This window comes from Bos indicus x Bos taurus, chromosome 4 (genome assembly GCF_003369695.1).
Source record: "Bos indicus x Bos taurus breed Angus x Brahman F1 hybrid chromosome 4, Bos_hybrid_MaternalHap_v2.0, whole genome shotgun sequence".
NCBI lineage: Eukaryota > Metazoa > Chordata > Mammalia > Artiodactyla > Bovidae > Bos > Bos indicus x Bos taurus.
The window spans coordinates 72,991,637-73,003,908 of NC_040079.1; the positions used below are offsets into that span (position 1 = coordinate 72,991,637).

A 12,272-nucleotide genomic window follows, 5' to 3' on the forward strand; every position below is an offset into this window, starting at 1 on the left:
TACAGGGTAACCAGAGACTGTAGACAGCACATGCAGGGGCAGACTGGCCTGTGAGGAGAGGGGTGACTCCAGTCAAGAGCAGGGTGTGGAGGCTGGGAGGGGCAGAGGCTGCAGGGGCACGGGGGGGATGCTCTGGCCCCCATGTGCAGGTGGCACAGCCCCGTCCTCACCCTTCTTCAAGCCAGGACCTAAGTGTGAAATGACCACCTCTCATTAAAAATCACCTTCATCACTGCCAGGGGCAAGAAAACGGGGATACTGTGGGGGCAATTTCTATTCTAATTAACATTCGCCTTTTATTCGGGAACCCAAATCAGCCATTATCCAATAGCCAAGCATGGAGAAAAGGATCTGAAAACCTGAAAGTGATTAAAACTAGCTTGCCGGATGTTGCAATGGGGGAAACCATAGGGAAGGGCCATAAATCAGATTCCGCCATCCTTCAAGGCTTCATTTTCCATAGTCTGGTTTCCACCAGGGTTTTCTCTGTAGCCCTGATGCTCACACTTAATCGAGCTTCTGGAGCAATGCGAAGCCTATTTCTCACTGTTTCTCTTTCACTCTTCTCTCACGTTTAGGAAGATCCCTCCTGCGGCAGATAGCCCCATGCCCTCGCCAGCAGCCCACCTCACCACCCCTGTTCCAGCATCCGTTTTACAGCCTTTCAGCAACCCCAGTGCTGTGTATCTTCCTTCAGCTCCCATCAGCTCGAGACTCACCTCTTCTTACATAATGACATCAGCCATGCTCTCAAATGCAGCTTTTGTGACATCGCCGGACCCGAGCGCCCTCATGTCACACACCACAGCTTTCCCTCATGTGGCCGCAACCCTCAGCATCATGGACTCAACCTTCAAGGCCCCACCCGCCGTGTCCCCGATACCAGCCGTCATCGCTTCCCCATCCCACAAGCCATCCAAAACCAAAACCAGCAAATCCTCAAAAGTCAAAGACCTGTCCGCCCGTAGCGACGAGTCTCCAAGTAACAAAAAGAGGAAGCCGCAGTCTTCGACTTCCTCCTCTTCCTCCTCATTACCCCTGCAGACATCCCTCGCCTCCCCATTGTCAGGGCCCCACAAAAAGAACTGTGTTTTGAATGCCAGTTCTGCTTTGAACTCCTATCAGGCGGCCCCTCCCTATAACAGTCTGTCTGTGCACAACTCAAACAATGGGGTGAGCCCACTCAGTGCCAAACTGGAGCCCTCAGGACGGACCTCGCTGCCTGGCGGCCCCACGGACCTAGTGAGACACGTGGGCTCTGGGGGCGGCAGCAGTGACTCCTGTCCCCTCTCTGTGCCCACCCTTGCAGGGGACCTCTCTCTGGCCTCACACAATGCTGTGTCTTCTCTGCCCCTCTCTTTTGACAAATCAGAAGGAAAAAAGCGTAAGAACTCAAGTTCTAGTAGCAAAGCCTGTAAAATCACTAAAATGCCTGGAATGAATAGCGTTCACAGAAAGAACCCGCCCAGCCTTCTTGCTCCGGTGCCCGATCCCGTTAACAGCACCTCCTCTCGGCAGGTAAGGGGCCCGTCCTTCCAGGAGCCTCCTGGCACTGCCCAGGGAGGGGGGTTGGGGAACCGGGCAGCGCCCCCTCCCCCCACCCCTGCTTAGCCAAGTGGTCCAAACAGGTGGCCCAGACAGGTAACACAAGCATGAGTCCCCTCCTTGATCTCCGTCTAGGTGATTCCACCCCTTGCTCTGAGAGAAGTTTATGTAACAGACACTTTGTACAGTATCCACTACGTGCTAGGTGCTGTTCCGAGTCCTGTATGAGTATCACCTCATTTAATCCTCACAATAGCCCAGCACAGTTGACGCTGTTGTAATCACCACTTTATAGATGAGCAGACTAAGGCACAGAGAGATTCTGAGCTCCCCACCTCGCTCTATTGTCAGTCTGGATGATTTCACTGAAGAGTTCTGTTGCCAAGCAGTTTGATCTATTGGCATCCCCTTAGGAAGAACCCGGGGCCTAGCAGGATACATAATGACCTGGGTCCCACCTGGTGGGGTGGGGTGCTGTGCTTCTCACTTTACCAGGCTCCCTACTCCTAAGATAACTCTTTACTTCCTGAAGCAACACTGCAGCTCACACCACCTGGCACAGAAGTGTTCCAGGCCACTACACACAGATGAGGGTGTCGTGAGGGAAGCTTGGGGGAATGGGATGTGGTCCATGAAGAACACATGTTTTTTCCCTGGAGCCCTGTTCTCATCCTCAAGTCTCCCCATTCTTCTCTGGCCAGGATTGCTGTTTAGGAAACCCTCCCGCCCAACTCCGGTGTCATTTGTGTGTAGAGGAAGGAGCACAGGTAGGGAGGGGCTGCCTGGGGCCTCTGCGAGCTGAGTCCAGTGGGAGGGACCTCGCAGGACAGTGTGCATGGACTGTACCAGCAGCCCCAGGCTGACAGAATTCAACAGGCTCCAGCCCTGCCTGGGAGTGAGGGTTTTGGAGGCATGCGAGGCAGTTGTTTAAAAGATGTTTTCATGGTTTTCATCATCTTTGTGTGAGACTTGTTAAAACCTCATGAAGAGAAACTCTTGAGGGGGATTCACAAAACACAAGCAAACATGGGAGAAAAGCAATTTTGGATCTCAAGGGCCAGACTAGCTGCAACCCAAGGCCACGTTTGCAAGGGGTACATAGGTCCTCTCATTAGGGCCCAGACAATTGCACTCATCTGCAGTTGCAGGGATGCTGAGGAGAGGGACCAGAACCCACCGGGCACCCCCACCCTGAAACTAATAACTGCTCGCCCATGCCACCTCCAGGTCTCAGGATGGAGGGCAGATCCAGGGCTTCTTAAACTTGAATGTGCACATGAATCACCAGGGGATTCTCAATAAAGTGCACATTCTGAATCCACAGGTCTGGGGTGGATCCTGAGAGTCTGCATTTCTAACAGACACCAGGCAGTGCTGCTGCCCTGGTGTGCTGGCCACAAACTGAGCAGCAAGGCTATAGTGCCACCTGTTTTCAATGAAGTTCTAGCAGCTAACTTTTACTTAATGGCCTGGGCTCTGGTCCAAGCCCTTCATATATTCATTTAATCTTCACCTGTTATTACCCCCATTTTACAGATGAGTAAACCAAGCACAGGAAGGTTAAATAATGTGCCCAAAGTCACACAGTGAGTAAGTTAGGGCTGGGATTTACACCCAGGCGGTTTGCCTCTGGAGTCGGGACTTTTCATCTCTGTCTCTATTGATGGAGTACCTCTGTATGGGTGGAGTGCCTCTGTCTTGAGTAAATGTGGCACTGTTGATTCTTTGATGCAGGACCATATGAAATGTTTTGTAAGCATGCTGAATTAGTCAAAACCAGTGGTGAAAGGAGCAGACAAGCCTCCATCAGAGAGAGTGCTCATCAGGAGGGAAATCAAAAAGAGTGGATGAATGTAATGGCTGCCTTGGAGCTAGTCAGTGTTGGTTCTCTATTGCAGCTGATGTCTGGGTGCTTGTCACCAGGCCATTAAGAAAAGGCTTTGTCCAGGGTCACCACCGGTGGTTTCCAGGTGTTGGGGAAAGCCCTTCGGGAAGCCCTTGGGGAAATCTTAGGCCTTTGGAATCTCTCAGGAGACTGGGCAAGACGTGGCATGAGGGTGAGAAATTCAAGGTAAAATATGCTTTGGGGACCAATAGGGGATCTATTTAATTGTATCTGGTAGTTGTAAGGCCCCAGAATTTGCCACGGAGATACTAAATTGAACAAAAAAACAAGACTGCGAAGGTAAGGCAGGTGTCTATGAAAAGGCGAGTAGCGCGGAGCTCCTCCCCTGAGGACGCCGCCCACCGCGAGCACGACGGCCACGCCCACACGCCCCGGCGGGAAGTTAGGAAGGCCTGGGCTTAAGCTGTGCCTCTTGCCGTATTTCTTAACGACGTGGAGTGTGCTGGGAAAACTTAGAAAAGACGCAGGCATTCATTCTCAGCCAGTCCAACGGAGTCTGGGCCTGAGACGAGATGGGTCAGGAACTGCAGTCATAGGTGGGAAAACTGGGCATCCTCCAGAAAACTTGCAGTCTGCACATCTGGGAAACGGCTTGAGAGTTCCCCTGTTTTCCCTCTGGGATGAGAGGGGCGTGGTGGAGGCCCCCTGAAACATCCCGTTTTCTCTGACGTTTAAGGTGGAAACACGAGTTCCACACCACAGGAGGAGGGTCTGCGAGGTGCCATGAAGCCTCCTCCTCTCCCCTCGCGACTCGTAGTATCCGGGAGTCTGTCCCCAGCTGACGCCCGTGTCTGAGGAAGGCTTCACTGGTGTCTTTCAGGTTGGGAAAAATAGCAGCCTAGCTTTGTCACAATCCAGTCCTTCAAGCATATCCAGCCCAGGACACAGCCGACCGGTAAGTTACTGGGGGGGCAGAAGTCCATAGGGTCTTCAGCAGGGTGGAAAGAACGTGGGCTGTGGGGTCAGACCCTGGTTCACATCTCATCTCCGGTAAAGAAAATGGCTGCCCGGAGTCTAAAACTAGGCCTTCTGGTAATTGGTTGTGTGCCTTTGGGCAAGTTACCTCATTTCTCTGTGCTTGAGTTTCCTCGTCTGTAAGATGGGCTCATTATGACCCCTATCTCATGTGGCTTTTGTGAGGATTAAATTAATTTATTGACATAAAGCCTCTACAAAATGCCTGAGCCCTAACACACAAATGCTAGCTTTTACTGTTAGCTGCTAATGCTGCTGCTGCCAAGTCGCTTCAGTCGTGTCCGACTCTGTGCAACCCCATAGACGACAGCCCACCAGGCTTCCCCGTCCCTGGGATTCTCCAGGCAAGAACACTGTAGTGGGTTGCCATTTCCTTCTCCAATGCATGAAAGTGAAAAGTGAAAGTGAAGTCGATCAGTTGTGTCTGAGTCTTCACGACCCCATGGACTGCAGCCTACGTATCTACCCATGGGATTTTCCAGGCAAAGTACTGGAGTGGGTTGCCATTGCCTTCTCCATTTACTGTTAGCAGTTGCATGATGTTGGGCGGATTACTTCTCTGAGTCTCAGGTTTTTCATATGTTAAATGGCAAAATCGACACCTACCTTCTGAGGTCGCTGTGAAAGTTAAATAAGATGCTGTTGACTAACAGGCCTTACTCTTGGCAGACATTGGTCAGCACTTTCTCGAGGCTTCTGATGAGCTGTAGCTATGTGGTTTCAGGATGTGGTTTCATGGTGGAACTGTTCAGGGTAGATTTAAGAGGTTTTTTTTTATAAACTTGAGGTGTGTAAACAGTGTAGATGTGATTTTCTCCAGTGGACTGTGTGCACGTCCTGGGGAGGCCAGGAAGGGTTGTACATGATGGGAAAAAATATGTGTATGGCTATTACATTGTCTTAGAAGTGCCATATGTGTCAGATACAAAATTACAGTGTTTTTCTGTACTTTGGCCTTTGGTCTTTCCCCACAAACCTTGGGTGGAGTGTGGGTGAAGGTTAATAGGGAACAGTTTTGTATCCTCAGATCAGGGAGTGCATCTCCACCAGTTTGAGTCACTTGTGGTGGGGTTTGCACTGAGCACCTGCAGCCCATCCTTTGTGCTAGGGTGAAGGAAGGGCCCCAGGAATCTGCCTGTTGATAGCAGGCCTCCTGAACGGGTTGCAAGGTGTGCCTGGAGACTCCACTTTGACCCTTCGCAGGCACCTGTGCCTTCACCAGCTCCAGGCACACCAGCTGGAAACCCACAGCTGGGTTTAACAGACAGCCTAACTGAATGTAGCAATAACACCAACACCTCTCTTTTGTTGAGCTCTTCCTCTGTAGATGCCGTGCTCTGCCCCTCACATACGTTACATACGTTTCAACCTTCTAACAAACTGGTCATGTTGGGGACAAAATGTCATTTTGCAGATGAAGGTGAAGGAACTTGAACCAAACCTGTATATTCAAAGCCTTTATGCCTAACCCAGCACTATACTTCTTCCTTGGGTAATTCTCCATGCTCTCTGGGGGTTAGTTAGGAAAAGATGGACAGAAAAACAAAACAAAAATGAAGACAGATCAGCTATCCTGGTCCTCCCTCCTGGAGAGGAGCCCCGTTAATCTCCAGGATTTGTTCCTGTGCTTTCCTCCACAGCTGGGATCTTTGTGGCTACCTTCCATTTACCGAGTCCTTTACTTCAGTCACCTCATTTGCTCATCACAGCTGGCTTTTGCTGAATGCAGGAAGTGGCATGGTGTCCTTTTTATTATAGATGAGGAAATGAGGCTATCTTTTTGAACTCTTGTAGGTAACCCCAAATGTATGTTTTTGAAACAAGCTTTTTCTTTTTTCTTTTCTTTCCTAGAAGAACACAAACAGAACGGGCAGGATAAGGACTCTTCCATAACAAGACTCTGAAGCCAATTCCAAACCAATGCCTGGCCACGGGACCCCACCCCAGCCAGAAGAGGGAGGGGAGTGGGCAGTGGGGGAGAGTCTGTTTCCTGTGCCCTACCTGTGGCTCTGGCCTTTCTTCTTTTTTTAATTGACCAATTTTTAGTTTTGAGGAAAAAAAGGCAAAAGAACGTGAATTTGAGATTTACAGAAAACAAGTACCAGTGTTTTGTTTCCGTTCTTTCATTTGCCATGTGTATACCTTCTTCCAAGTTTGGAGTCACTCATCTAGCTTCTGATGCTGCTACTGCATCATTTTGCTCCAGCCACAAGAGCAGACATTGCAGAATGTCTGTTCCTGGTTGGCCTCATCTGAAACTCTTGAACTTGAGCACGTTCAGTGCTCCTTTCCTTGAGTTCTTCCATCTTTCCCTCCCGTCCCGTCCTGCCTGCCACTCTCTGGGTCCCCACTGGCCATCAGAGGAACAGGCTCTCGTACCTCCCCTCTGGACAGCGTGTTGATGGGGGAGGAGCTTTGCTGGGGAGCAGCCTGTGTTTGGGGAGCAGAGAGCTGGAGGGCGGGCCAAGTGTCCCCATCAGGTTTCTAGGGAAGCAGAATAGCAGGAACCAGATGCAGAGTTGAGAACAGCAGCATTTAATGATGGGGCTCACTCAGTACCACTGTGCAGCTCACAGATGTACTGGGTTAGGGACAGGGGCAGGAACAGACCTACAGGGTTGCAGGAAGAATGGTGTGGGGGTAGGAAAAGACATCCTCAAAAGATGGTGGAAATTGGGTAACTGTGATCATCTGAGCTTGTTAGGCCTCCATGCTACACAATCCCTCCCAGAGCACCGTGTCCAAGGGCACAAAGCCGAGCAAGTCACTGGGGGGAAGAATTCCAGGGAAAGGGGCACAAGACCTCAGGAAGCCACTCAGGAGGAGGAATGGTACCCAGGGCTGTGGAAGTTCTCAAGCTGCCCTCTGGGGTTTGACGAGGAGAAAAGCAGGGCCAGAAGAAAGGGCTTGAGGGAAAACTGCTATGGAGGGTTAATTGCCAAACCCCTGTTGAGAATAAATACTAGCATTGCCCACCCACCACGATGCCCTTGGCCAGAGGCCCCCATTCCAACAAGCCACCCAGGAAAGAATGGTAAGGCCACCACTTATGGAGAAGAGCCAGAAGGGAGAAGCCAGAGGCCTGCAGCTACAAAACTGTTCACACTGGAGTTCTGAAAGAAACAATACCATAAGCTCTAATTGGGAATTGTAATCAGGAAAGGAATTCCCCATATAAAAATAGGTGTTCTGTGCTATGAATCATGTAACTTTGTGTACAGTATAATGGAAGAGATACTAGGAGTTTTTGCTTCATCCGTAAGTCAGATATGAATGCCAGTTTTGCCGCTGGATGTAAACCCTCATCCCTACCCTCAAGTTTTCTTTCCCATTCCCTCCAAACCCAAAGATCAGACTACTGTTAAATTTCACCATATGATTGGATTTTGCAAAGACGGGAGGCAAACGGAGTGATTTGCATCAATGGAATTGCACTGACAGTGTTTCTTAATAGGATTACTAAAGTTTTTAATATAAAATGATTTTTTTAAAAATCAGGAGTTGATATTAGGTACTAGGACATTAGTTCAGATGAATTCATTTTTATTTCTACAGTGTTAAAAGTGCACTTATATGCTGGTTTATTTCCATCTTGGGAAAAAAAGACTGCAAATTGAAGGGAAGATTGTTACTTTTTCTTTTAAAAAAAAAAAAGGTTAAGGCAGATTTTAAGACTTATAAATGTTTAAGAAATTATAAACAAGGTTAGACCCTTTGAAAAAAGTTTAGAAGATATTCTTAAAGTAAATTTTTATAGTGTTAATTTTGTAATAATTTATGTTTTACTATATTACAGAGCTAACTGACCAGAATAGTTTCAGAAACAATATGAAACTTAGGAAAGTTGAAGCAATGTTTATATTTTTAAAATGTTCTTTGAATTATGTTTTTATTGTACATTTCTTCAGACTGAAAAGTATGTACATATCTTTGTTATTTTTGCACAATTTTCGTCTCGTTCAGTTTTAGAAGTCTGTTGTTTTTTTTTTAAATAATTTATTTTGAGTTGTAATACTTGCAGGAGTGAAAACAAAAAAATCTCAGCAACAAAATAACCCTCTGATTTACAAACTCTTACACTCAAGAGGGAAAACAAAGGTTGAGAGATTAAGTGGCTGCTTCTGAGAAATAATGTCTCGACAGGGACTAAAGGAGCAATTCAATGGATTTTAAACATTTTAGCTCTCTACATCTTGAATTGCAAGCTGGAATAAAGAGGCTCCCCACTGAATGCTGCTTACTTGGTGAAAGACTGGCTCTGACCAAGGTGAGGACATTTCTGGAAACTGAGCAAAAAGGGAAAACCCACGGTGTTTCTTCCTTCACAGTCAGCTACAGGTTTACTTTATAATGATGTATTCAAAACTCACAGCTTGAAAAATGGAATGCAAATAAAAGGTTTTCTTTCAGTTTGTTTGGATGGAGTTCAACTGGACCAGCCTATAAAGCATTATTGGGGGAATATCCTTTGGGTACTTCTGTTCTGCACACCCCACTCAGCCCTCTCTCCTAGCCCCTTGACTGCACACACCCCCATCTGCCTGAAGATCTTGTGACTTGTCGCCAGCCATAGAGGCTCGAAAGCTCTGGTTGTTAAAGCGTAACGCAATGCATAGACCTGTCAGCCATAAAAAAAAAAAGCGACCTGGATAACTTGTATGCCTTCTTTTGTATCAATGTACCAATTGTAAATAATGCTGATCAACCTTTGTAGAGAATAGTTTATACAGCATATTCTATTATTGCTGATTCTCAGTGAACTCTTGTTTTAAAAAAGGAAAAAAAGAAATTTTCTATTTACACCTTCTATTTTGTTATGCTGTCAGCCCATGGCACTTTAACAAAACTCTGTGGGTTTTATGTAGCTGGTCAGTCATGGGGTATATTCAATAACTGTTGTTGCACAGAGGAGAATTTGCACCTGCTCATTTGTCCTTTCCTACTACCAATTTTAGAACCTTTTCCAGAAATTTTGAAGAAAGCATGTCCAAACATTCTAAACAAATACCACACTTGTGGAGTGGGTTTCTTTTCTATGATCCATATTTTGTAACACTAAGTATTTTCCTTCTTTGTCCCGCACCTTTATGTATTAGCACTATCAGATAGAATTCATTCCATGCCTGTGATATTGTAAGCAGAATAAATGTCTAAAGTAGGTGTAAATAGTAAATTCTATGGCTTACAGTTTTAAAAAGGAAAGAACAAACATGTATCTATTGATACTGCCGTGGTGCAGCACCAGGCCTGGAGACATTCTCCAGTGAGCGATTGTATTTTTTTTTTTTTTGCTTTTGCTTTTTTTTTTTTTTTTTTTTTGTAACATGGCTTTGTAAATAAAATAATTTATATGTTTGTAAATCAATGTCTTTGGGTTTTCATAAAATGTAAATTTAGGGTATTGCTTTTTATTCTTCTGGGTGTATGTGTCCTCACCAGACGAGCCTTCCTGCTAGAACCCACATTTAAGGTGTAGAAGAGAGTTCATTCAACAGATATTTATGGAGCATCCCTTTTGTGGCTGCCTCTGAGCTAGGCACTCTGCTCAGTGATGAGAAACAGATACAGACCCAGATGCTTTCTGAAGGCACCCAGGTAGGGCAGACGGTACATAAATACATGATGGAATGCCTAATTACTGATTGTGGCAAATGGTAGAAAGATTTGAGTTCTATGATAGAGAATAACAGGAGAAACCAATGTAAAATGGATTGAGGGGGTGGTTTGCAATCAGGGAGTTGCCTGTGAGAAAGTGAGCTGAAAGACGGTGTCAGGGAGATAATCCCAGGCAGAGCTGGGCCACAGTGGGAAAAGTCTGGTAGATTCTTGAAGACTAAGGAAGACAGAACAGGGAAAGGGGTGGGCAGAGCAAGGAAAGGATGCACAGAAGGTGTGGCAAGGTCACAAAAGGCCTCATAGTTTAGATTTCTGTGCTCAGTTCAATGGGAATCCTTTGAAGGGTTTTACATAAGGGTATGATGTGATCTGATCTGTTGAAGGATCTCTAACTGCTGTGTAGAGAATCCATCAGAAGTTGTTGCAAGATACCCAGTGAGACATTGTGTTCATGTGGTTCCAGAATGGTGACAGTATATACTAAAAAAAGTGAATGGATTCAAGATCCATTTTACATGTTAAATTGATGAGACGTGCTTAGGAATTGGATGTAAGAGTAAGGAAAAGAATGACTCCCAGGTTTCTGGTAGAGCAATTGTATTGGGTGGAGATGCCATTTCTTCAGAAGTAGAAAACCAGAGGAAGAACAGGATTTGGGGAGGGGGCAAAAGAAACATTTCATGGAAATAAAGAATTATGTTTTGCATGTTTACGTTTGTTCATGTGTGATATTACCATGGAACCGCTAAGCTGCTGTGTCAAGAAGGCATGAGATATACATGACGGGAGCTCTCAGCAGGGGTAAGCTGGAGGCATCAATCTGGGAATCTTTGTTATATAGATGATATTTAGAGCCACAGGTATATGTGTGATTACTTGAGAGAATGTAGGGGAAGAAGAGCAGGCATTTAGAGGTTAGGTGGGAACAGAAAAGCTCACAAAGAACCCAAAGAGGAAGCACTCACAAAGAGAAGAGAGAGAACCCAACAGGTAGTAGTTCCCTGGAAGCTAGGGCTATAGGATGCTTCACGCAAGGAAGAGTCAGCTGAGTTTACTGTTGCAAAAGGAAGAGAGAGACGGTATTGAGTCTGAGGTACTGCAACATGGAGGTCATTGGGGACTATTAATCTAGGTCTGTCATAACAAATTGCTACAACTTGGTGGCCTAAAAGAACATGAATTCTTTCTCTCAGAGTTCTGATGACCAGCAGTTCAAAATCAAGCAGGGTTGCACTCCCTCAAAGGCTGTGGGGGAGATTCCTTCCCAGCCTCTTCTGGTTTCTAGCGATGGCTTACAATCCTTGGCATTCCTTGGCTTGTAGACTCATCACTCCCATCTGTGCCTCCTTCACATGGCTTTCTGCTCTATTCTCCTGGGTTTCAAGTTCCCTGTGGCCTTTCTCTTATAAGGACATCTGTCCATGGACTTAAGGCTCACTCTAAATCCTAGATGATATCCTCTCAAGATACCTAACATAGTTACATCATTTTCCAAATAATTCATACTCAACATGTTCTAAGGGTTACAACTTGGACATAGAGTGACCATAGCAAAGCAGGTATGATGAAGTGGAAGTGTCAGGGGACTGAAGGAAATTCAGTTGTGTAGACAAGTCTTAAGAAGGTTAAAAGGCACAAGGGAGTGTTTAGATTTTGTTTCTTGTGTTTTTCAAAGTAGAAGGGTCCAGATTGTGATTCATATGCTGCTGAGGCTGGGACAATAGAAGGGAGAAGTTGAAGAAGCAGAAAAAAGGGGTGATTTTTTTTTAAAGATTTTTTTGATGTGGAGCATTTTCCAAAGTCATGGAATTTGTTACAATACTGCTTCTGTTTCTAGTTTTTGTTTTTTGGCCACAAGGCATGTGGGATTCCAGCTCCCTAAAAGGGAGTCAAATCCACACCCCCTGCATTGGAAAGTGAAGTCTTAACCACTGAACTGCTAGGGAAGTTCCAATTTTTTTTTTTAAAGGGACATTTTTGAAAAGGCAAGAGGAAAGTGAATTTGAACATATGTGGAGGTATTAGCTTTTGTGGTGCACAAAGATCAGCCGAGGCATATTACAAATTTTAAGAGCTTATCTGTGCAAAAATGGGATTCGAGTCAGGCAGCGCCAAACCAGAAGTGGTTAGGAGCTCCACCAACAGGAGCTGGGGAGAGAGTTTTATAAAGAAAGGGTGGAAGGAAAGTATTGATTGGCTATAGCTTAAAGCCTTGTTGGCTATTTGTGAT

The 12,272-nt window shown here is 46.0% G+C and overlaps 1 protein-coding gene across 6 annotated transcripts in view; it reads left to right on the forward strand.

Annotated features, from left to right (window-relative positions):
- Positions 1 to 9,744, forward strand: part of ATXN7L1 (ataxin 7 like 1) — a 256,174-nt gene extending 246,430 nt beyond the window's left edge. For 4 of the 6 annotated variants that reach the window (XM_027539684.1, XM_027539687.1, XM_027539686.1 and 1 more), the window contains 3 exons: positions 579 to 1,518; positions 4,272 to 4,346; positions 6,278 to 9,744. In XM_027539684.1, coding sequence (XP_027395485.1) covers positions 579 to 1,518; positions 4,272 to 4,346; positions 6,278 to 6,319 — 1,057 coding nt within the window. In that variant the 3' untranslated portion in view covers positions 6,320 to 9,744. The remainder of the gene's footprint in view (positions 1 to 578; positions 1,519 to 4,271; positions 4,347 to 6,277) is intronic. The other 2 variants (XM_027539685.1, XM_027539689.1) reach the window with 1 other exon arrangement.
- Positions 9,745 to 12,272: the final 2,528 nt, after the last annotated feature.